The sequence below is a fragment of the Numida meleagris genome, chromosome 4, assembly GCF_002078875.1.
Source record: "Numida meleagris isolate 19003 breed g44 Domestic line chromosome 4, NumMel1.0, whole genome shotgun sequence".
Taxonomy (NCBI): domain Eukaryota; kingdom Metazoa; phylum Chordata; class Aves; order Galliformes; family Numididae; genus Numida; species Numida meleagris.
The window spans coordinates 69,517,237-69,543,672 of NC_034412.1; the positions used below are offsets into that span (position 1 = coordinate 69,517,237).

General features: G+C 37.3%; 1 protein-coding gene across 1 annotated transcript in view; it reads right to left on the reverse strand.

Annotated features, from left to right (window-relative positions):
* Positions 16,018–26,436, reverse strand: part of TUSC3 (tumor suppressor candidate 3) — a 117,397-nt gene continuing 106,978 nt past the window's right edge. The window contains exons 8-10 of the mRNA XM_021395411.1: positions 25,572–25,646; positions 22,679–22,769; positions 16,018–16,308 (exon numbers count right to left, since the gene is read on the reverse strand). Coding sequence (XP_021251086.1) covers positions 16,293–16,308; positions 22,679–22,769; positions 25,572–25,646 — 182 coding nt within the window. The 3' untranslated portion in view covers positions 16,018–16,292. The remainder of the gene's footprint in view (positions 16,309–22,678; positions 22,770–25,571; positions 25,647–26,436) is intronic.

Genomic DNA, 26,436 nt, shown 5'->3' on the forward strand with positions numbered 1-26,436 from the left:
TAACTTCTCTGCCTAGGGTTTTTGAATACAGATAGGGTCAGTCCGATATACTAAATTCTTATGCTGTTTATCTTCTCTGAGGACACCTGAGTAAGGGCCTGGCTGGGCATGTCCACCTTCCACCCCAGGGCCAGAGTTGAGAAAAACAGGCTGACAGAGGTTAAATTGAAATGGAGTTTGAGTCAGGTGAGGCTTCCTGTTTCCTTATTGATGTTAACTCTGTAAATATACCAATCTCTAATTTAAAATGGCATCAGGAGACTACAAAGAGGAGTGGTTGCTTATTGTGCCCCACTGCCATCTCATAGCTTGCTCTGTGGCTTTTTTTCTGGCTCTTTCCATATGGACTGCAATGGTCAGCCCATGCTAAGCACAACAGAGTGAACCAGGAAATGATTTTTCTTCTTGGTCAAGCTATTGACAGCAGTAGATTATTTCATTTTGGCAGTTCCTTCCCCACTTCTAAGGGCCTTTTGTCCTCTCTCCTTTCTTGACTATCTACTTTTCTTTGCTTATATTATCATAGAATCACAGAATTAGCTAGGTTGGAAAAGACCTACAAGATCATCCAGTCCAGCCATCCACCTACCACCAATAACCCCACTAAACCATGTCTCTCAACACTATATCTAAATGTTTCTTGAACACCTCCAGGGACTGTGACTCAACCACCTCCTTGGGCAGCCCATTCCAGCACCTGACCACTCTTTCAGAAAAGTAGTACTTCCTAGTGTCCAGCCTAAACCTCTCCTGGCACAACTTGAGGCCATTCCCCCTCATCCTGTCACTTCTCTTATAAAGAGAGAAGAGGCCGACCCCCAGCTCACTACAACCTCCCTTCAGGTTATAGAGAGCGATAAGGTCTCCCCTGAGCCTCCTCTTCTCCAGACTGAACAATCCCAGCTCCCTCAGCCGCTCCTCATAAGGCCTGTGCTCCAGACCCCTCACTAGCTTCACTGCCCTTCTCTGGACACGCTCCAGGGCCTCGATGTCTTTCTTGCAGTGAGGGGCCCAAAACTGGACGCAGTACTTGAGGTGCGGCCTTACCAGTGCTGAGTACAGAGGGACAATTACTTCCCTACTCCTACTGGCAACACTGTTTCTGATACAAGCCAGGATGCCATTGGCCCTCTTGGCCACCTGGGCACACTGCTGGCTCATGCTCAGTCGAGTGTCAACCAACGCCCCCAGGTCCATTTCCTCTACACAGTCTTCCAGCCACTCTGCCCCAAGCCTGTAGCGTTGCCTAGGGTTGTCGTGGCCAAAGTGCAGGACCCGGCACTTGGTCTTGTTGAACCTCATCCCACTGGCTTCAGCCCAGAGATCCAGCCTGTCCAGATCTCTTTGTAGGGCCTTGCCACCCCCAGTCAGATCAACACTTCCTGCCAGCTTGGTGTCATCTGCAAACTTACTGAGGGTGCTCTCAATGCCCTCATCCAGGTCATCAATAAAGATATGGAAAAGGACAGGCCCCAGCACCGACCCTTGGGGAACACCACTCGTGACCGGTCGCCAGCTGGATTTAACTCAATTCACCACCACTCTCTGGGCCCGGCCCTCTAGCCAGCTCCTTACCCAGCAAAGAGTGTACCTTTCCAAGCCACGGGCTGTCAGCTTCTCCAGGAGAATACTGTGGGAGACAGTGTCGAAGGCTTTGCTGAAGTCTAGGTAGACCACATCAACAGCCTTTCCTTCATCCACCAGATGGGTCACTCGATCACAGAAGGAGATCAGGTTGGTCAAGCAGGACCTGCCCTTCACAAACCCATGCTGGCTGGGCCTGATCCCCCGGTTGTCCTACAAATGCCGCGTGATCTCCCTTAGGACAATCAGCTCCATAACCTTCCCTGGCACCGAGGTCAGGCTATTATTAAGTCAATTTTTGTGTGTGTTTAAAAATTTAGATTTGTTGTCTCTTTCCAGTCTCTAAAAAAACCCATCAGTTCTCATGGTTAAAGTAATTCAAATAATTTTCCAAAAGGACATCTGGTTTTTAGTTTTCCACTCATGATAGAAAATGAATTTCAAGTTAAAGTGCAGTTTAACAAATACTGACAATACAATTGAATCTTCTGTGATGGGCAGATCTTGAGGGAATGGATGAGAAACAAAGAAAGATAGCTATGAATTGCAGCTCCTTTTTCTGCAGAATAAAAGAGTGCAAATTAAGAGACACAGATAGTCATGAGCAAAACATTCCAGTACACCATCGGGGAAATTTATCTTCATTCTTCAAGTTCATTTATATCTTTATTCTCACTGCCTTTAATATTCCTCAGCAGATCAGTGGAGATGATACTGGAACTGTTTTATTCTCCTGAGGCACTGAAAGAAGCAATTCTTTCAGTAATCATTATCAGTAATTCTGATAATATCAGTAATGGACAAACCTCCAAAGTGTGGAAACAGAGTTAAGATAAGGCACAGTGTGCTCCAAAGATCCCAAGGCCCTTACAAGATGCATGCAGACATTACTCTGGCTGTCAATTAAGTATAAAGGCCTTCAGGGGAAAAAATATCAAACAGTATAGTGACACCATGGGATGCAGATAAAATATGGCACATGTAGTTAGATCAGTGGTAATATTTACATGTTTAGAATAAACACCTGAAAAGGTTAATATCTACTTCCAGCAGTTCAAAGTAATTCATTGTATGTGTGACCCCTCCCTCTCTCAGAAGCTGAATCACAGTCCAACCACATTTTAATGTCTAGCATACAGCAGAACACAGATGAAGCTTGTTATTGTTCTGCAGCTTCAGAGTAATCAGGTTGGCAAAATCTACATCCTGGGAACTTTCCTGTGAACTCCCAGTCAGAAATCATAGAATTGTAGAATCGTACAATTCATTGTACAAATCATTGAATGTTTTGGGTTGGAAGGGACCTTAGAGATCATCTTGTTCCAACTACCCTGCCATGGGCAAGTACATCTCCCATGAGACCAGGTTGCTCAAAGCCCCATTCAGCCCAGCCCTGAACATCTTCATACTTTAAAATATTTCACAATGGGCTGACACAGCTCATGCCCTTACTTCTGCGGTACTCAAAGTGTGGCAGATAACAGCTGATTCCCCAGTAGCTGTATGCGCTTACATGTATCACCAGTTCTGGCTGGGTGAGTTCACAATAGCAACAGGTGAAAATAAATACACAACAAAACTGGAAGGACATTTTGGGGAAAAGAAAGAATCAATGGTCAATGATGTTTCATCATGGTACTTGGGAAACACCACTTGTCAGGGAAAGGTAGTGAAGCAGTTGCTGAACAAACGTTGATCAGAGGGCAAAAAGATCAGAAAACAAGGACTCCTGGTAACAGGTTTCTACAACATAAATCTCTACCAAATGATTATGCAAGCTATTACTTTAGGAACATTGTTTTAAGACAACACTTGCAGAAACTCTTAAAGATACTATTGACATAAACAGAGTTCTTACAATCAGATTTTACGAACCTTTAAACTATTCAATTTTCACTATCAATTGACCAGCATTTTTGTCCAAAAGTTACACACAGAAAGGGAGAAGGAAGACAATTCCTTACAGTAATATATATTTTATAAACGTGTAGAACAAGTAATCAAAACAGTCACCAAGCATTTATGAAATCTTCTAAAATCACACAATCAAGATCTGTTTACAACTTTCAGTTAATTTCAAAGATATATTTACATAATTTCTAATTCTATTTTATAGTCAAATTTTGCAAATATATGTTTCTTTTCCCATATTATGGTGAATAATTATAACAATTCTATTACCCTTTTATGTGTGTTAGACACAGCTGAGAAACAGCAGCACTGAATTCAGGAGAAAATTTGGTACAGTTCTTACATAAGCTGAATACAGTTAGTTTATTATATTTAATGTGGAATCATTTGCATTTTTTTGGGTTAGTTTAATTTAGTTATTTTTCTATTCTATTCATTTCATTATTTATTTTATTGATTCTGCTGATCAATAGTTCCTAGTGGGCTCAGATATTGACATTTTCCTTGGTCATGACATTTTACTGATTACTTGGGCAAACCATAACTGTGGTTTTTCATTCATTTTCTTGATGTTTGTTCATAGAAAGAACTCCAATTTTTTTTATCATTTGGATATCTTCATGGGCTGCCCTTCTCTGAGCTACAGAATCAATGCAGTTTGTAGGATGTAAGATGAGATGAGAATTGTGTGCCCTTGGCAGTACAAGGGGAGAAAGTAGTTTCTGATTAGCATGGCCACCAAAGTTTGTGTTGGATCCCTGCAGGGATTCTGTTAAGTGCTTTTGCAGTAGACAGGAGATGTCCACCTGGGTAGCCCTGCTGAGAGCAGTGTAAATGCAAAATGTCAACTACTGACTCGGCGCTCTCAGCAGCTGAACTTGCACTTTTATTGTTATTCCAACAGACATTCTAGTCTTTCTTTGAACTAGGAAAGGCAGAAAAGGCTTAACAACAGGATGTGTGAGGGCAGTAGCATTCCTTAATGTAACATTTTCATCTTAATTCTTTTCTTACCTTCAGGAGAAGAAGGAAAAGCATTCAGCAATGGTGTTGTTCAACAGTGTAGCTTCATTTCTCACTCTGGCAGCAAGCACCAGTACCACACAGCTCTTCATGAACAGTTACTTTGATGGACTGTACCCGTGTGACATTGGGCAAGAGCAGTAAAGGTGGACAGCAAGTTCATCAAATGGATTCACATTGAAAAAACTGCAGACCTTGTCAGAGGGCAGCCTATGTGTGAGGGATGACCATTAATCTTCTCTTTTGTGATGTTTTCCTTTTAGTTAGGAAAGATTAGTCTTAATTAAACATTATCCATTAGATCAGAGGGAATTAGTTCAAAGACGTAAAAAGCTTGGTACATTTAGTGATAAAGAACTTGACATAATATTCTCCGAACAAGCCTGTGAAATGTGTTTTCTAACTAGACATGCATAGCCAGAGCCTGAAAAAAATAGGAATGTCATATTTATATATATATGTAGATTAGTTTTTTTCTTTTTTTTCCCCCCAAAGACACATAAAAACTTCTGTTTTGGGACTATCTCTAATGAAGGTATCCAGTTATTAATAATCAACATGCGAGTGGTACCTGAGTTCAGCAATAAATACAAAACAATCTTGCTTTTGCTACAAAAAAGCATCTCTAATTTAGGAGATGTGAATTTGAAGATGATTAAGCAGAAGTCTGCTCAAAGTTTTAAGAAAGATTTGACAAGAGAAGCAATTTTCCTTTGAGCTTGTATTCAGCTTTGAATCTCACTAGAACAGAGCTTTCATTTTCACAGGCAGTCACTCACTGCACACTCAAGCTTTAACATTTAATGAACGCATCCTTTGCAAGAGACTCTGGCAATAGCTCAGATATATTGGTAAGTGCAATGATGTCAATCAAAAAAAGAATAAAAGAAAGGAAGAAATAGAAAGAAAGGAAGTGCAAGCGATGTCTTTCACTGTTATAATCTTATTGATTCAAAGCTTCTGTTTTGAATTCCAGAACCATCCTTCATTTTGAATTCAATAGAACCTTAAAAAATGAAATTAGACAACAACAAAAAAATCTATTTTTTACTAATTATTCTGATTACATTGTATTACTATGCATGTTTTAGAGAAAGTGTTTCAAACATAAAGCAGTCGCTGCTAATTTTGACAAAACATGCCATGATAGACAAGGGTTAACCTCACAAATGAGGTGGGGCAGCTGGCAGCAGGCTCAGCTGGTGGGGATAAAAGATCAGGAAGAGGCAGGGCAGGGAGAGAGTGAGGCTGGAGCTTTGTAGGGGGTAAGGAATTCTTGTGGGGTGTGCAGGTATTGATTCTGTGAGCAACAGTAGTATGTGGGTGTGATGTGGCCAAGCGTTTTGTTAGGAGGCTCCCCACTGTCTGCAGAGGCTCCCTGGGGGCCAGTGGTGCAGTGTCCCTGGCACTGTGCTGGCTCCTCGCCTTGTGAAAATTGTTCTTGTGTGAATATGCATGTAAGCCTTGCTAGTCACTCAGCTTTCTCTGTCAAAGCATTCAGTGCATGCCTCATGGACCTGGTGCTCTTTGTGATGCGCTGGAAACAGATAGCAAGGAAACTTGTATACATTCCTGAGAGCTATGGAGTGTGACATGCCAAGTCACTTCAAACCCCGTGTCTATCTGAAATGGGATTTTCTGAGGTTAATCAGACATAGCTGAAATTGAGCTGTTTCTATCTTTTCCTTGAACTTTGGATAACTGCAGTCTTTAAACAGTGAGTTTTATTAATGTACTCAGAGCATGAATACAGACCCATTACATAAAGTGGAACAAAACATGAATTATACAATGCCTGTGGTATCCTTGTTGGATGGATGATTTATCTTCCTAGGTTTCTTTCTAGTACCCTCCTAGGCCCTGGGTTGCAAAAAGCTACGCAGTGTCCCCTCTGAGTTTGAGATGTGGATCTGCTCTGTTCCTCCTCTTAGAGCAACATAAATCTGTCTGTGCAGTAGGTACTGACTTGCTTGGTCTGTCCCTGGCCTACTGCCTGACGGAGGAGCAGGTGCAGCAGCCTTGGGGGACGTGCCTTCACCACAGGGTTGTGTCTAGTTATGTGAAAAGCTGTCCTACTGTCTTGATAGAGATCTGGTAGATAAAGAGTAGATATGAATAGAGTAAACTTAGCAAGGAACCTGCACCAGCTGTGATACCATCCAGTAAACCTGCATGCAGATAGAGGGAAAGAACAGCATAAAGGCTCATTGGTTCTTTGTAATATCAATTTTGACCAGTACATTTTTATTTATTCACATTCCAGTTAACTTCTAAAAACTAAATTTTGAATTTTAAATTAAAATTTTAAAAATTATCATTTTCTGTAGGAAATAACAGGGACTCGTAACTTGCATTTCTAACCTGAAATGCTTGTGTTTTCTGTTTCGTGTTGCCTGTTCTGCTTTGGTTTTAAATTCCAAGTGTACTGTGTTAAAAGTTGCTTTTAAATATTATACTTTTAAGTTTGATTTAATTTCTTTATCAGAAATACTATGAACTCTTGTTCTTACCATATCATTTTTTATTAAGATTTTGAAGGTCATTCTGATTATTAGCACAAATGTGTGCCCTTTGGAAGCATGAGTGAGTAAGAACCCAGCCCAGCAGTCTACCAAAGTGAGCAAACTGGTAACCAATTATTCCTAAGTAGGAAGGCAACTACTTTACATAAGAAAAGATTTATGTGAAGTGAAATTGTTGCTTTTATAAGGCAGGATTATTTGTTATTATGTATCTTGTAAAGTTGTAATCCTAATTGCATAGAAGGCTACACATCAGATCCACAAGCCAGATTAATCCTATATCCTCTAGCCCTAAAATATTTACTCTGAGGACATGACTAATTGTGTAATACTGTTTTGTTGGGTTTTTTTCCAAACAATAATCAGATTTGCTTGTAATTTAATATTTTCTTGAGGCTAAATAGGATAAACGGTATACGCGTTTTATGCAATTAAGAGCAATGTGCTGCTTAAGGAATGAGGCATTATAGGGTGTAAGTAATGTCTTCTGCGTAACTCTTGCTGAATCCTGTTGTGTTGGTGGGGATAAAGTAAAGTAAAGCTGACTCTGTACTAAGAAAAGTAAAGCAATTCAAGAAAAAAAAATAGTAAAAATAAGAGATGGTTAACCTTCTTTATGATAAACTATACTTAAAAAAAAACCACAATAAAATGTAAATAAATTTCCAGTGTTTTGGGACTGCATTGGATTTCACAAGGCAATACTGTGGTACTACTGATATTCAAATTAGGGATATGAGGTGAAGAGGTTTATCTTGAAGATTGAGTACTGGTTTTTAAAAAAAGAAACTATTCAGAAAGCAGTAATACTACATCTGTGAACATTATCTTTCATTTCAAGAAGCTTTATCTCTATGTAGAAGATTTAAAAAAAAAAAAAATTGCTCTCCAAGATTTTTCAGCAACTGATAAGTGATTGTTTCCTGATCTGTACCTTATGTACACACATCTAAAAGCCTTCCTTAATTGCTCTGACTATACAGCTGCTCCTCCTAAGCTCACCAAATCACTGTACTTAGATTTGATTGTGTATACATCTTCACAGGCTCAAGACTTAGAATGTCTGCATCTCTGCATAATTTTTGGCCTCTACTTCTGTATTTGATGCGTCATTTGGTGCTGAACTGAAGGGTCACAGCAACTGAGAAGCCTTTTCTTGAAGAAAAATGCTGTCTGTAAAAAGAATGAGGCATGCTTATTAACAGATTTTGATATAATTGCAATCAAATCCCCTCAGAACTAGAATTAAGACTTTGTACTGCTATTTCTTTGGTGTTTCTAAGATTTCGATATTGAGAGCAACCACTTATGTTGTGGTTCTTCTGCTTCTCGAGTTATTTAGCAGAACTGATTTAATTTGGAGATTGACTCTAGATTTAATAGCAAACCAGTGTTGAGAAGAGCAGACTGTTTTGTTTACCACAGCTAGGTTGTGTAAGTGGTGTGACCCAGCATCCTGTATCAACTGATGAAATACCTCAGCTGTAATATTTGCATTTAATCCAGCCATGTTGATAGCATATGTAGCAAACACTCAGCTGACTCCAATTAAGAAAGACAACTACATTTTCTGCTTTGGTGATCTGAATTAATTGTTATAGAAAGTTGGTTATCTCCACTAGAGAACATCAGATACTGTTTCTTTTATGGTATATGGAAATGGATAAACTTTCCCTTGGTGAAGGCAGTAACACTAAAAACAGTTGTTTTGTTAAGCTCAAATCACCTGCAGCTTCCTCTCCTTACTGTGTATGGGTTGAATGAAGTGTTCCTAGCCATTTCCTTTAATGAGCATCATGCAAATGCTTTGTTTGTGCGCATTTTCTGTCTTCCAAAACTGCAGCAGTTAGGTACTTCAGCACTTGATGCTGTAACCTGCTCGAATGCCAGCAGTTCCTTACAGCTAACATGGCTTTCTGCTTTCAGTTATATTAGGAGCAGATTTCTCAATCACTTAACTGAATATGGTATATTACTGACTGCAATTACATAGGTTTAAATAAAGAGCTACAAACACAGAATGTGCCAGAATACAAATAATGTTTAAAGGAGTATAAGGCTTAATTCCATCATTTCTTCAAAAGATGAGCTTTGGTTTGGGAAGTATGACACATGTGGAAACCAGGAAAGATTGTATAAATATACTTGTTAGTAAAATGCAGCTATTGTGTGATAACTTAGAGTCTGATATGTATCAAGAATACATTTTGTAGCTTTCATTTAGCTATAATCCAGTACGTAATAATATTCTAAATCGAAACATTGATCAGTGCCTTTCCCTTTAGACTTCTGTGAGTACTGATGCTTGTTTCACTCCAACTACAAGCCATGCTGAAAAAGCTAGTCTATCTGTATCAAGGCATTCTATTCTCCATCTTCATTTATCATTATTATCTTGTCCAGTATTTTGTCTTTATTAATATGTGACACACTAGAGCACCATTCAGTGCTGCTGATTTATTTAAATGTCACAAAAACTGGGACCTGCAGAAAGGAAAGTCTTTATCCTCAAAAGGATGATAAATGTCCACTTAAGCCTGTAATGACAGTAAAATGTGTTTTGCTGAAATGAATCAAACTTAAGAGATGTTTGGAGGACAATTAACCCAGAAATCAGGTTTTTTATTGCACTTCAGGTGTTTCTCAGCATGAATGACTCTCTAAGTACTGTCCCACTTCAGAGGGAGAAGTGGTGCTACTTTTATGCTAGCATCAGTAGTGAGCCTCTTAGAGAAACATTATGTTTTGAGAATTTTCAATATACCTAAGATTTAGCAAGAAAGGAAGCTGAAAGAATGTCCATGAAATGTGGATTTTAAGGAGAAAATGGGATTAGTATGACAATTTGGCATACAATGCACTGGTTATATATAGTACACTTTTGTTATATGCTGGTGTTGAAGAGATATTAGTGATCAAAATGTGTTTCTAGGTTTTTATACAACTTAGTTTTGCAATAAACAGAGACCTTAGGGACATTCAAATACCCCCTACTATTTAAGGAAAGAGATGCTTTTGGCGATGCTTTGTAGAAGCATGTTTTGGTGAGGAAGTGAAAAGAAAAATAAAACAAAATCTGAACTTTTACACTACATCTCAATAGCTCCTGGGTTGTAGCACCTGATTGTGCTGTTGTTGATAGGTAATATACTTCTGCAGAGCATGAGTGATAGCATTTGTGTATATATATATATGTGTGTGCGACACACACACACACTCACACACACACNCACACACACACACACACACACACACACACACACACACACACACACACACACACACAACTTGTATGTAAGAGGACATGTACCCAGAACATCCCTGAGACACCAAGGAGACTTCAGATTTCTCCTAGCAGGAGTCTGTATAGGGACTGAGGTCTTGGGACTGCATATCATCTTGCTACGTAATAATAGGACATTTAAATAATGATGTAAGTAGGCACTTCACACTACTTTTCTTGTCCCCTTAAGATTTGCCTGATCTGGCAACTGTTTAAAACATGAAAAATGCTGTATCTAAAGCTGCATAATTAATATGTCCCCACTGGAAAAAGGAAGAGCTCTCTGTAGTATTGAAAATAACTTCTACTAGCTTTGACCAGTGGAAATATTTTCACACAAGACATAAACTGTTCTGTTTACCTTCATTCTGCAAAAAGAATCTATTGCTAGTGAAAATATGTTCCATTACAAAACAAACTGCAACTGAATTAAACATAAACGTCTCTCCTTTATATGTAATACAAAGCTTCCTGATCTCATTTTCTAGGTTTAACGATAGAGATTTTTTCACTAAATGCTATCAGAAGGTAAACAAATAACTGTGGAATTGTGTGCTCTGCAGCCTGGATGCACTCTTTTTTTTTTTTTTTTTTTTGCCTGAAGCACTCCTTATTTATGTCTTACGTTGAGGCTTTTTTTTTTTCTCTCTAGAGTAAGAATCCTAAAGGAAAAGAGTAACTATTAGAAGATAAAACAAATCTTCCAAACTGAGGAACTTCTGAGATTTCTTCTTTACTGTTTACACTTCTGAACTGTTTTTAAAATGCAAGACAGGCTAAATACGAACCAGATAAATATTCCCTATGTAGTTCAAGAGGTTTTAGAGGGACCAATATATAAACCGGTGAATATGGAAGTTACTAATCTCCAGTGAAATGTACAGATCTGTGCTAACACATAATACAAACCTTCCTTGAAAATATGGAAAGATGCTTCTTTCAACATCACAAACTTACTGCAGTGCACAAGGAAAAAGATTTTGTTTTGTTTACTCATTTTATCTATACCTTGTATAATACCATAGCTAACTGGCAAGGGGGACAGATGGATGTAGAGTTGAAATTATTCTGAGATAGAGAAATGGGGAGGGTTTAAGAAGAAAAGAAAAAAAAAATAAGACAAATACATACAGTCTTCAGCTTGTTATTACAAGAGTATGCAAGAACACATCTATATTTTCATGAGAGATAATCTTATAGGTTATTTTTTTTTCATCTAGTTATTCAGTACTACCAGACACAAAGAGCAAAATTCTACTTAGTTTTGCGTGGGTTATAAGGAAATACAAGAATAACTAACTGCCAGAGTTTCTAACTTGGTTTAAGGCATCTTAAATCATTCAAGTGCTGGCTCCTGAGTCTGCATGTGCTTATGCCTGACCAGACACCTGCATCCATATAGAGGTCTGCTCTTGATCCTTAACAAGACACCAAGCCTTATTAATGTCACACAACTGTCGACAGAGTTTTATTGGGCTGTTCTGAAGAGCATCCGGAGCTGAATTTGATTGGAAATAAACAGGTGAATATTTTCACTTTCTTTGAAACTTCAGTCTCTTGGCTTTGCTGCTATAAATCTTTGGTTCAATCCTCAAGTACGGATTTGCTTTTTTAACATGTTTCTAGGTGTCTACTGCTGCAAATGGGAACTAGTGCAAAATGCCATCAGGCTTTTTAGTACCATACTCCTGCTCATTTAGAGTCTCAGTACTTTAAAAGATACTGCATGCCTTTCTCCACCTTCAGATTTATATATCTTACGTTTGCATTTAAAAGTCCCTTTAATGACAACACATTATTCCAGCTCTATCAACATGTAGTTATAGTACCCAAGTACAACAAATGTATGATGTGTTTCCTTGGAATTCAATTTGATCCATGTAAAAACGTGAAAGCCTGTGATACAGAAAAATGACAGAAGGGAGAAGCTGCTGGCACACAAAAATGTAAGAAAATGGAGCTAATGCCTTTGAAACTGCTTCCTAGGGTCCATAGGAAAGTAGTTAAACCCAGGGGGTGGAGAGAGAGCGTATGTGCCAAGTAGCACATAGCAGAGCAAGCATAAGAAATGAAGGAATCCATACTGCCTGCTGTGTGTAGACGTGCAGTTCTTATTGCCCATAGTACAGCTGTGTTGTTTCTCACTGCTGTAGTTTGTTCTTTAAATCAAACCACAACCAGTCCCCAGACTACTGTGAATGCCATAGTTAAGGTGATAAATTCATAGCGCTGGAAATGATTACCTATGGTGTAGGACAGGAACTGAGTTAACAGCTCCTTCTGAGTATAATAGAAAGAATTAATTCTTACAACAAATACCACTTTATAAAATGTTGTGCATTAGCATCATAAGAGGATCCTAAGATTTTTCTGATGCTCTCACATGAGGAAAACATCTTGAAGTTGTTAATGACACTTTTCTGTATATATTTTAAAATCTACTTGTGTGTGTTCTCATAACTGCAGTTCTTGAGGTCTAAATACATTATTCTGTGTATTTGCATTCAGCTAAATTTTGTATTTTTTCTCACAGCATTTGTTTGACCACATTGTGAGATAGGTGCCTTTCCTGAGTTACGTGAACAAGTAAGATATGAGTCAATTTCTTGTGCATGTATCGATGCTCATTTGTCACCTTTTTATCCATTCACTGAGGCTCTTTAAGAGTTTAAGAGTCATCAGCACAGCACTTGACTATCCAAATTTGCGAGTTGGAAGGCTGAGCTGCATGTGCCATTTGTTGATGAATTCAAGTGATCTCAGCACCAATTCTTTGCTTTTTCTCTTATGAGATGTGAGTATAGGAAACCCCATCTTCTACATGGTATCCTTTAATTGGTTTTCAATTCATGAAAAGGACATTTCCTCCAATTCCAGATTAGGTCCTTTATTAAAGCCTTGCCTAAGGATTTTTATCCATCTGCTTCTCTAATACCATTCTAGCCTTGTGGAAGCTTTCTGAATCTATAAGAAGTCCCACAAATCTCAGCTGACCATTTTAACCTTTACCCTCAGTAAACTAACTTACTCTTTATTACAGACTTGACCATCCTATCAGGAGGGGAAAATGTTCACAGGTTCGCTGCGCTGAGGTTTCCTTCTAGATTCGTTTTTATAGATGAGAGTTATGCTGGCAATCTGTCAGTCCTCTGACACAGTGGCAATCTGGCAATCTGTAATGATGGGTGAAGGCACCTCAGTCAGTAGTTCTGCAGCTTCACGTTTGATTTCCTTCAGAGCTCTTTGATAAATGCAATTTGGCCCTCAGAACTTACCAGCATCTAGCTTGCTTATTTAAAGCTAATACACAGAAGGTGCTTAAATGGAGTTGATCTAGCTCCTCTGATCTATCTGATACAGAGAATTCAGCCTCTATGTCACTGTCTTACCAGTGCCCCCTTCTTAAACCTTGGTCCTCAGCTCTCTCATCAGTTCCCTCCCTGCTTCTCTGCTTCTGTTGTGTTTTAATGATTTGGTGCTACAATGCTGTTACCAACCAGAACGTCATCTTCACACTACTTTTTTAGCCCTCTTATGTTTACAGTTGACTTGTGATGTTCTATGAGTCTTTCTGTTCCCCCTGCCAGCATTTAAATACAGAACTCCCTAAGATTCTTTTGTAACTTCGATGTACATAAGTCTCTTTTACTTCTTTTTGAGTTGTGGCACATGTTTTACCTAGATGTCTAATAGAATATTTAACAGTCTGCAGGCTGTCTGTTGGTGTCTTGCTATTTGGATTGTTCTATTATTTATTCTAATTACCTGCCTTTACTGCTCCTTCTTTAAAATTAATTATCTCAGATTTCACTTTGTCCACTCTTTCAACAATGTTATGCCTATTTTATTGTTCTTTCTTTTACCACATTACTCTCCCGTGAATCTTTCTAGTGCAGGTATCCATGTACTGAGCAAGCTGCTGCTCTTGACTGGGTTATTAATTGTGAGATCTATTCTTTGTTCCAAGAGGGTGTTGTATAGCATTGGAAAAAGTTAATCTCATCAGATCTCTCACTACTACTGCCTGTCTGAATGTTGCAGTTTCTCTTATCTCACTTTCTGATTGCTATCATCATCTTGATCAGAGGTTGGTATCACAGTTCTCTTCTTAAGAATTAAATTTATTATTACAAGAGCACAGACCTCTATGCTGTTGTATCCTATGTCATCCTTTATGCACGGTGCCACTTTGTCACCTGCATATGCTGTGCCATTTCTAAGTCAGTAGCCTGGCAACAGTGTCATACTGGTGTGTGTGTGTCTGTCTGTGTATATACACACACATAATTTTCCCACCAGGTCTCTGAGGTGTGTTATTCCTGGGCTGTGGTTTGATACCAAACATTCTAATTCTTCCATCTGCTTTTTAAGTTGATACAAAGCACTTGTAAATTCTGTCCTATCTTCCACACACTGATATGTGGCACTGTGGGCAGTCCGATTTTCCTTCCCTATGCATTGTGATGTGCCTTCCTAGCTAGCATTCAATGCTTCTCTGAAAAGGCTACATCTGCCTTCATGCTTCGAGCTATAAACCAGGTGTTAGAGTTTGTCAATTTTTCCCCAGTTTCTAGTTTAAACATTGCTTTACAACTTTGCAGCAGTTTAACACCAGCAGTTTAACCCTGTCCTTCCTGTTTTTCATTTTAAGAGGTATCCCAGTTCTTAACATGCCTCCCAGAATTGTAGGAGCCCAGAACTGGACACAGAACTCCAGATGTGGCCTCACCAGAGTAGAGGAGAAAGAGAACTTTCCTCTACCTGCTGGCCATGCTCTTTTTAATGAACCTCAGGATACCATTGGCCACCTTGGCCACAAGGACACACTCCTGGCTCATGGCCAACCTCTTGGCCACCAGGACACTTCAATCCTTCTTTGCAGAGCTTCTTTCCAGCAGATCAGCCCCTAACCTGTACTGATGAATGCGGTTATTTCTCCCCAGGTGTAGGACTCTGTGCTTGCCCTTGTTAAACTTCATAAAGTTCCTCTTCATCCAACTCTCCAGCCTGCCCAGGTACTGTAGTTTCCAGAAAAGGAAGACCTAGAGCATTTGATGAAGTGAGTTTTGTAGAGTTCACAGAAACTCAACCTCACATTTAGCGATGTTGATATGTAATATATGGAGGAAATTCCAATCTGATTTCATTCCTGGAATGCCAGTGAAAGCGAACTGGAACTTGGAAAAACTGTATAGGGACATTCTGCAATTCTCGTTTCCTGAGCTACATTAAATATAGTATGTAGGCATATACAAAGGTGTATGAGCATTTCATATGAGATATGAGCAGGTATAGAAGTGACTTTTCCAAGACTTGATCCTTGGTCTTGTATGTTAGCTATGAACATATGAGGTTGTACTATCTCTAGGAGCATCACAGCTACCAAAGGTTACAGTGTGTTTTGGAGGAAATCCTGCATGGCACTGTGTTAGCATGCTCAGTGTACAATCAATCACATAAAATGAAACTGCTGGGTTGAATCCTATTGCTCCCTAACCTTACAGTTTCAAAGCAAAGTGGGGACAAGATGCATGCAGTCATTATAGCTCCCACCATGGTATTTCTCTAAACGTTAGTTGAAGAAACAATTATTTGATCATATTCTAAAACACATCTTAAAACCATTTAACAAACTTCAGATTTAAAACCTGGCAAAACTCTTTAGATTCTTGTACTAAAATTAATACAGAAGCCTTAAGCCCATTATAATGAAATTTATTCAAGTTCTTGAGCACTGAGTATACATAACATTTTAGTACCTCCCAATGAGATGCTTATCGTATGTATCTATAAATTAAGCATTCATTGCATAAAACTGTATTCACTTCTCTATCAGCATACTATATAAATTATCACAGAAACAGATAAGCCAACAAAATAGTCCTGAATATGTCTAACAGTGGCAGGCAGATAAGCTGTTACTGATGTTATCTTCATGGTAAGCAGCTCTAAATGAATCTCTCTTGAATTCACTTAATTAAGAAGCTGAAAAGAAAGGAAACATGATTAAAAGCTGAAAAATGCCTATAAAATATAGCATTACAATTATTTCAAGAGAATAAACAAGGACTTCAAAACATTCATTTGAAAAGTCATTCAATGTTTGTGTAATAATCTCTTAAATTTTTATATCTCATTAGATAATTACTAAGTAAGCATGAAAGTCATCAAATAAAAACCTGAGTGACTGAAACTTATATTTTCATATTAAAAACATTAAAAAGCAAAATGCACTTTAAACATCTGTTCTCTTCAGTCAAGCTCTGCACCTGCTCTTACTACTTAGAGTAAAAGCTACATCTCCTGGGAGATGTTTCAGATTTATTTTAATAATTCTTCACTTTCTGTAGAAGTGGCCCCTGAGGGGGGAGGGTATAGAGGACTTGGCAAGGCTCTGTAAGGCTCCACACTCTTACATTCTTAATTTATTAATACATTAAGGAGTTTCAGATGACATTGCTGCTTCTTCACCCCTGGAACAGAACTTTATTTTTATTTTAAATATAGCTTACATTTCACTTGTCATACATTTCATTTGAGGTTTTTCAAGGACTTTATCAAATGAGATATCTTTACAAAGGGGAACACAGAGAGAGAGAGTTGTGCACAATCACAGACTGAGCTAATTCTACAAACACAAAATAATGACATACTGAATTGAAGGTTTACTAGAGCTTCATTGTCTTTAGCTTCACGTGAAATAGTTTTTGACTTCTTAAAGTTATACGGTGTGCTCTAGTATACACATTGTATTACCTTCATCACTTTTCCATTCATGGCATAATTAACTACTTATTACAAAACAGCCATGCAAGCGCCACAAGCTTAGAAGACAGTACCACTATAAAGATGTTCCCCACTGCAAAGAGTTGACATGCTCATTAGGCAAGACATACAAACTTAAGGCAAAACAGATGGCAGCTGGCTGGGTGCTAGAGGGTGAAGTGATTATTGAAAAGGAAATGCAAAAACAACTCCATGAAGAGGAGATTTGCAAGGTGAAGTATGAGAATGCTGTAGGATAGATGTGCAAGGCCATGTACTGGAAAGAAGGAACTAAGAGGGGAATGAAGGTAGAAGGTAGTGGGAAAATTTTGGGTGGGAAGAATAGGAAGGGTGAAGGGTAATCAGGCAGGTAGCAATGACAGAACCAGGAGGGGTGAAAAACTGAAAGATATAAGTGTAGGAAAATATAAATATGGCAGTGTCGTTTTGAATAAATATGCTGCTCCTGTATCTACAGTTCCTTAGTTTGTCTGTAACTTAAGTGAACATTTAGCAGCTAAGGTAAACAGCAAAAGTAATGCAGAAGTTTTAGAAGTATTAGAAGGAAAAAGCCAAAGGTGGAAAAACACAAAACACCAAAATAAATCATGAAACAGAGAGTAGCCAAAAAAGAAGGGGAGGGGGTGGGGTTTCAGAAAAACCTGTAAAGATGAGTTGGGCAACATCTGTTGAAGTCGATCTTAAAAGATGGGCTATGGAGTCAGATACCTGAAATTTAGATCTCCTATTCTTTAAAAGCCCAGAAACCTCACAGAGAGGACTGTGGAAGTCTGTGGCTATTCATGAACTCAGTATGCTGTTTGATGATTTAGATGAACAGAAGAAAGTGGGCTGTTTTCCATTTCAATAGGGAGCTTTTGTTCTTAAGAACTTGCTGTCCAGCCATAATACGAGAAGACATATGAAAAATTGTAAATATGTAATATCATTCTCCTGTCTTTTAAAGTTATCCTGATTTCCCCAGTTTTGAAGAAAGTAGTCTATTTTGCTGAGTGCTACAGACCTGACTGTGAATCTTAGTGTTTAACAGAAATAGATTTACTAGTTCATAAACTTCAGGTGAATCAAACTAATTTGGTGTAAAGTCAACACAGAACATCTGAGCAGTTATTTGTAGCGCTCACATTTACTAACATTTTATTTGTCTGCAGACAGTATTTGTTCTATTTACTTACATTTTACCAATCTATTTTTAAGAAATAACTATTCTATTTTATTCACTTGTATTTAATCTCAGTTGTTCAATATTATTCAAGATTTCTTTGCTGAAACTAATTTAATTACATTGAGGGTAGACATTTCTTATATGGCATACACAGTAAATGCAAGGAGATTTCCAGCTCTGCATCTTGTCTGTTCTTGTTGCTCTGACTCTAGGCAAAGAACAAATACTTCATGTCTGACTTAACATTTATGTTTATTTCATGAAAATAAGGCATCTTTTATTTATCATGCTTTCTTGCAGCTTATTTCTTTTTCTATGCTAGTCATTTCAGAATATCGATTTTTCCATTCTATTAGTTCATAGTTCTGAAGTCTGATTATTTTTTATGATTTAACTAAAACCTCTTCACCTTAATGTTTTCAGTAATACACAATTGCAATTGCTTTAAATGCTAATCTGATAATGAAACTCTCAACTGCAGGAGCCAAAAAATTCTTAAGGAAGATACGTAATGCAAGCAACTTAATGAAAAATTACATAAAATCTTCAAATTTTCTGTTGTTCAAATAATTTAAAATCATATTAAAACAAGAGCACATGGTAAGACCTAGACTTGAAAGGGCAATGAGAAGTGCCATCAATAAGAAAATGACCTTAAAAATTTCAACACAGTCCACTTCATAAATTTCAGCCAAAAATAAAACAAAACAAAACAAAAATCATGGATAATTTTTTTTTTTAACATCAGTAAACACCAAGTAAGACTTTTGTCTGTCCTCTCAAAGAAGCCAGAATTACAAATATTTTTATTCCTGCTATTCATAGTAATACACTACTCTGCTAGAGTACTGATGTATTCTCTCTTATTCTTACTGTCCTTCCTCATTCTTAATATTTTGTGTGCTTTTTTGGACTGCACTAACCTAAAGTAAAGAACTTTCCAAGCTTTTTTCTGAATACAAAAGCTAACTTAGATTTCACCCTTTTGGCTTATAGTTACGTATGTTCTTTCTATTGTTCCCATGTATCCTAGTAACTTATGTTGATGTAGTGAAATGCTCAATGCATCACTTATCCAGTTCAAATGCTGGAGTGAGAAGGCTTCTAAAAACTTTCTTTTGGATACCTCAACACTCCTGGTCTTATTACAGAACCGCAGAATTGTAGGGGTTGGAAGGGACCTGCAGAGATCATCAAGTCCAATCCCCAGCTAAAGCAGGTTCCCTACAGCAGGTTTCACAGGTAGGTGTCCAGATGGGTTTTGAATATCTCCAGAGAAGGAGACTCCACAAGGGCATCCTGTTCCAGTGCCGCATCACTCTGACAGTAGAGAAATTTTCCTTTGCGTTATTATGGAACTTCTCTGTTCCATTTTCTGCCCATTGCTCCTTCTTCTATTCTTGCTCACCACTGAAAAGAGTCTGCCCCCATCAACTATCCAGAAAGTATTATAAAGGGGAAAATGTTCAACAGTGTGCAATAAAATTAATGTATTATCATTCAACCATTAATGACGGCAATTAAAGTTTTAACAAAATGAAAACTTCTATCCCGTTCCCACAAAAAGGTGGTTTAGTGACAGCATAAAAAAGCCCAGCCATGGTAAAAATGGCTATAGGGGAGAAATTTATTACATGCTTTCTCATCCATCATGATTCAATATACCATGTAAGTAACCTTCATGATGATCTCAATTTTGCATCCCATCTCCCATTACAAAGGTTTACTGTATAAGCATATTTTAGCAACACATTACAACATTATTTTTGCCCAACCCTAACATTCAGGAAGAAATATTCTATGGAAGGGAGAATCAAAATCTAATTTGAAAATGTCTGAAGCAGTTTAAAATGATGTTACTCTCCCTTCCTACACACACACACACACCCTCTAAAGAGCACACTTATAGACTTGTGCTATTCTGTAGCACTCTTCTGGAAACTTTTCTGTTTGTCACAGAAATTAACACTGATAATGGCATTACCACTGGTCAAGGCATTACCAGGATCAAGGAAGTAACAGCATTCCCAGTACTTTTATTTATGTATGTTAGAAATGGAAATAAATTTATCCAGTTTTTGCCTCCTGTTATATGTTTATCTAACTCTGTTTTGATTTATTTTCACTACATGGGGGTCAGTGGAGAGAAGCAGGATGCACAGAAGATTATGTTACTTTTTCAGTTTTTACTGATGCATCCTGTTTCACATAGGACTTATTTCATTGCTTAGTGACAGAGAGCACAAAAAATTCTGTGTATTTGGCTTTTTAAGTAAGACAAAAATTGATGCTTGTGATAGTGTACATAGCATTTAAACAATTTGTTTTCTTTAGATTTTGCTTTAGGCATGCCAACATAAGCATGCTTTCTTTTTTCTAAGAAATCATTAGTATGCACTGTTTCTAGCATTGTTAAAGTTTCACTAGCCTCAGGCCAATTTGTCACATAAAGACAGACAGTTTCAAGGAGAAATCACAACCAGAGAAAGTAAAAAGACAGACATATTTCACATTTTAAGATATAACTACAGTGGGACCTATTGATGAAACAAGAAAATCCTTGGAAAGATGCTACAGAAGTCAGACAAAAAAAAGTGTGTGCCAAAATATATGACTGAGATTAAAGTGCAGGATATAACATTAAAGGGGCAACGAGAAAATAAAAGTTTATACACTTGGTCCTCCTAACCTCTCTGCATGCTCACTTCATTAGAATTTGTAACTATGCACATAAACCAAAGAACTCCTCTTCAGAAAGAGTATGACATTGTCATGAAGATGGTTGAGACAACTGAAATGTCAATGGCAAGGCTAAAAGGTAGTTTCCACAGAAGGTGCTGAGAGGCTGCACAGACTATTCCAGGTGGCAAATTACAAACTCCATACTGATGAAATCTCACAATATTATACTATAGGGCCCTTTACAGACCACTTTCCTAAGCAAAACAGAGCAAAAAGCAGGAAAAGACCTTCTGTGCATATTGCAAGGGGAAGAGTTTAACTATCTTGAGTAGTGGTACAAAATTGAGAATACAAAGCTGGCTGCTGTACTAACACACGACCTATTCATAGAAATCAACACTAAGGAGTATCAGAAAAAAATGTAGAAGTATTTCCTCATTAACAGTGACTGTAAAAAACATCAGAATTGATAATATTAATAGGCAGTTCTTTCATTCTCATTCTCTACTTACTTGAAAATACAGTCTTTTGAATCTGCTTTGCTAATGCTTCCCTTACATATATTTTGTGCATGCATTAGATGACATTTCATGACGTCAAAAGATCTTTCAGCAAAGTGTTTACCATATCTGCACTACAGCATGAATGTCATCCACTTAACTCTTTTCATCCATGATAAATAGTAACATAGACTAATATATAATGCGTGTTTTATTAGTCTAGTAGTTTAAAGAAAACAATTTCACTGGAAATAAATCTCTCTTTAAAATGCATCCTTGTCAGTTAGAAAACAGCTCTTACGCATCTTAGCTGTACTTAGCATAACATCTTAGCATAACATGTTAAGACTATGTCAATTGTATAAATACGTTATATAAATATGTTATATAAATATGTATATAAATGTACACACATGTATATATTTATATGCAAACATATCTGTATGTAGTAAACTGTTAAAAAGGAGCAAAGAGTGGAGCAAAAGCAAGAACAGCACAGTTTCAAACAGGATCCATAATCAATGTTGCAAAGTTATTGATCTTGGAGTTAGCTGGAACAACAGAAGATTGACTTCTCCTCATTAAAAATATTTTAGACTTCTTACATAACAAAGTTTCAGGAGAGAGAAAGCAACAGATTTCTCTGTTTTGTTCTGTAAACTTGACAACTCAGGAAATATCACTGCACTGCTTTCATCTCAACAGTCTGGTCCATCATTACTACAGCACAGAAGACTTAATTGCATGCTACCTTTTCCTCTAGCTTGGCTTTTTCATGTAAATCTAAAAATAATATCAGGATCATGAGAAAATGATATGCGTTCTTGGCAGGCTACTATAAAATTGTGTAACAAATGAGCAAGAAGATGTAAATCAGAAATCTAGGCAATCTGTACAGGCGACTCACAGCTGAATCACAGAAAGAAATATGTAAAAAGGCCTATAAACTCGAGCATAATTTTTCCTTCACATTTTTCTTGGGGCACTATATATGCCATGGTGTGCACTCAAACGTATGTAACTGGTCTGCATTAACAGTCATTCTAACCCCATCAGCTTTCCATCCCTTTTTGATTTGCTTCAGTTGATGACCTTTCTTCCTGCTTCTTCCAGCTCCCATAGATTCCAGTGGTAAAAATTAAAGATTTGTTACCTAAAAACTGTTATTAAATTTAGACAATATTATTAAAATATGTAAGATAAAAATTTAATGAGAAATTACCTGTATGGGTAGCCATGGTATTTGGAGCGGAATATGGACAACAGGAAGCTGAAGAAAAAGACCACCAGACCCAGACCTACCAGGCATATTACTGGAAGAAAAATAACTTTGTTTACTAGCATATAAAAGATTTAAAACTGGAATCTCTGCAAAGAATATTATTTACGTCAATCATTTATATAGAATGTTGACAGTGAAATACAGAAACATTGCTGCTTGCCTACTGATGCCCACTATCTTCTGATAGGATTTCAAATACACGTGGAAATAATATTTATGGTTATTAAGAAAAAATAACTTGTCAGTATAAATGTACTTTCAAGAAAAGAGAGCAGCAATTTGCAACTCAAATGTTTGTGGACGCAAACACCTTAATGCTGATAACAGATTTAATAAGCCTGTAAATTATACATATCAAGCAATGTCATTTCAGGTATTTGCTTGTTCTTTTGGAAAACAAATTACATTTAGAAAAACATCCCTGGACTAATGGAATCTTGCTGCCTCTAGTCAGCCATCTAAGGCTAAAGTAACCACAAAGGCTGTTAGTAACTGCTTTATCGAATTCTTAGTAGCTAAAACATTTCACTGTATTAAGTTCCAGGGCTGGCAGAGAAATTACTCTTAACAAAAATACTATAATATCTTTGGGTACTGAAGATAAGTAACAATGACACAGACCTTCTGAGAGCATCCAGATGCAAGTTCTTTGAGCCTTTTCAGGCTAAGAATCAATTAGCAAAGTAAGTACTAAAATTAACAAATCAAATCTGAAACACCAGTTGACAGTTTTGTAGTAGTAGCAAAAAAACTTTTCAATCATCATAGCTCACTCAATTGTGTTCGAGTGAAAAAAAAGGAAACATTTTACAGTCTGATACACATAACTGAGATGCATCTCATCTATGAGGGTTGCTCCAAAAGTAATGCCTTTACCCACCACAACAGAGGTGTATGTTGGTGGTAAGGCAGTGGAGGTTGAACCCTCCCAACAATATCCTGTTACATTTTGGTGCCATGTGACAGCAGCAAAGGGGCAGTCTGACAAAATGGCATCTGACATGGTAGTGCATATGAAGTAAAGGTGTGTCACTGAACTCCCCCATGTGGAAAAAATGGCATCCATTGACATTCACTGATGCTTGCTGAACATTCGTGGAGACAAAACAGTGGATGTGAGCACAGTGAGGCAGTGAGTGATGCATTTCAGCAGTGGTGACAGCGACAATGGGTCACCTCCACTGGTACAGATTTTTATGAGCTCAGCACGCAGACTTTTGTTCATTGCTATTGAAATGCATAGCTAATGAGCTAGTAGTGGTGAACATGTTGAAAAACACTGTTTTGTAGCTGAGAATTTGCTCTCTCAAATAGTGTCATTGTGCTCTTTGTATCTGTTGCAGTTTCCAAGGAAATAATAGGAGGCATTGATTTCAGAGCAACCTACATACATTTGGTTATGTTTTGGTTCAAGTGAGCTTATTTGAAAGCTTTTCTTCTTATATCATTCCTAGTTGAGGCAAACCTTTGCTACTTGATTGGAATATTAATGCTTTAGAAGTGGCTGGCTTTAGGAAAAGAGTAAGTAACCATCAAGTCAGTGAAGCTGACAATGGATGCAAGTTTTCATTAAAATTGACTATGTGAAAACTGGTATATATCAATTTAAATGTTAAAATTTCTGCAGCTATTTTGAGAAAATTAGCCCTATGCAGATCTTATACACACACTTCATCATATAGAAACTGCCAGTCACAAACACGATTTCAAACCATGGTGAAATAAATTGTTAAGCTGGAGCAATGCAAGGTACACAGAAAGCATTCAAATAAGGGCCACAAGTAGAAGCAAGTCTGAATTTGTACCGTAGCCTGTTGTTATTACACACATACTCTCACAGAACCAATTGTGATCTAACAACACATGCCAATTAAACTAATGTCACTGTCTCTTTCAAAATCAGTATTAGTTAAGATACATGAAGGATACACAAAATCAAGTTATAACTCTGCAGCTCACTGAAGATGACACTGAAATCAGTATAGACAGATTGCCAACATTCAACCTACCTTTATGAAGCATCGTTAGCTAGCCCTATCTGCAATGTTGTATATTACATACAAGATGTTAAATAATAGATTTTAAAAGAATAAATAAATAGCATAGGAATGATATTATCTTCAACTTCTTATGTGAGAAAAAAGTAGCAAGGGATTTTTAAAAAATTAGATAAACAGGCAGATGGGTATATGTGTTTCAGCCTACATCAAAGTAAATGGTTGTTTGGTAAGGTTTAAATCTGAATAAATGCTTTTATATTGTACTCTTATGCAACTGACTGCCAAGAAAATCTTTTAAATGCTCTGAATAAACATAAAATTCAGGAAAAAAAAACTATAAAACCAGCTCTGCTGGCTAGGAGTCTTTAGACATTACATGTTAAGATATGTTCTGCACTGTTGTGCTTTCACTTTCCTCTGGAGAAATACTGTACAAAGTGTAACAAGAATTTTTTTCACTCCTTTGCATGCTGTCATGAGCATCTTAAATGCCTAAATTCGATTTGAAAATGTTTTGAAACTCCTGTTCTTTAGCTCACAGACTTTCAATATAATACAAAGTCAAAAAGCATTCACATTATGCCTTACTATGTCATGGAGATACTGTGTCAAGTTGTAAGTTGACTGGGGATGCTTAAGACTTTTTTTTACTGTTACAACATGATAATATAGTTTTATCTATTGAAGCTCTGTGCTGTACTCTTCTCCACCCTGCAACATGTAAAAATTAGTTTAAGGAAGAGCTTTTAAAAACTTAATCAGATGTTCATTTGTAATCTCTCAATATCTTTTTAATTGTGATAACATTGTCTTAATTGTACTAAGTAACTTACTTCTCCTCTTCCCAACATCCCCTTTGGAGGTAGCAGCTTCATTCAGGAGTACCATTCCCATTGTGATAGCAGCATCTGTATCACCATTGTCAAGGAAACAGTAGATATGTGGATACCTCAGAAAGCCACAAAGACACAGCCAAAAACTAAAGCTTTCAAGTTGATAAAAAGTATATATAAAACTGCACGTCACAATCTACTGTACCAATAGATTCGCCTGGGGGAAAAGCAGGTAATAACATTTTCCTTTGAGCATTCTACATAAAAGAGGAAAGAAGGTTCAAAAAGCTATAAAGAGTAAGTCCTTATGTAGGACATACAACTTTTGGATAGTTATGGAAACAGATATTCCCCAGTATTTTCCAATATTTTGTATATTGGAAATAAAGGATTTTAGAAAATGAAGACTGAAAGAACAAGAAATCATTCCTATTCCACACAGTTTTTCTTTTTTTTTTTTTAATGAAAACTGAAGCAGCTGGACTGCTTCATCTTTATCTGCTTCTAGATAGACATTTGCTCAGTCTTTAGTGTCATACTGCAGCACAGAAACATACCAGAGGCAAAGTCCTCAGTCACTCTGAGTTTTATTGCCCAATTATTACTATTACAAATGCAAATAACTACATAATGGTAAAACAATTTAGCAAGATTTTAAACCATACAATTAATTGCTTATTTGAAACTTTATAAATAAAAAAGAATGGTTGCTACTTACTGTGCTTAACAACTGTTCTGAGGAGGAAGCACACAAGAATGCCACACTGAAGCAGGAGTGTGTCACGTGAGCTGTATCTCACAATTTCAGAAAAGATGAACTTTAATAGAGACAGCTGAATCTTGAATAAGGGAGAGTTGTTTAAAA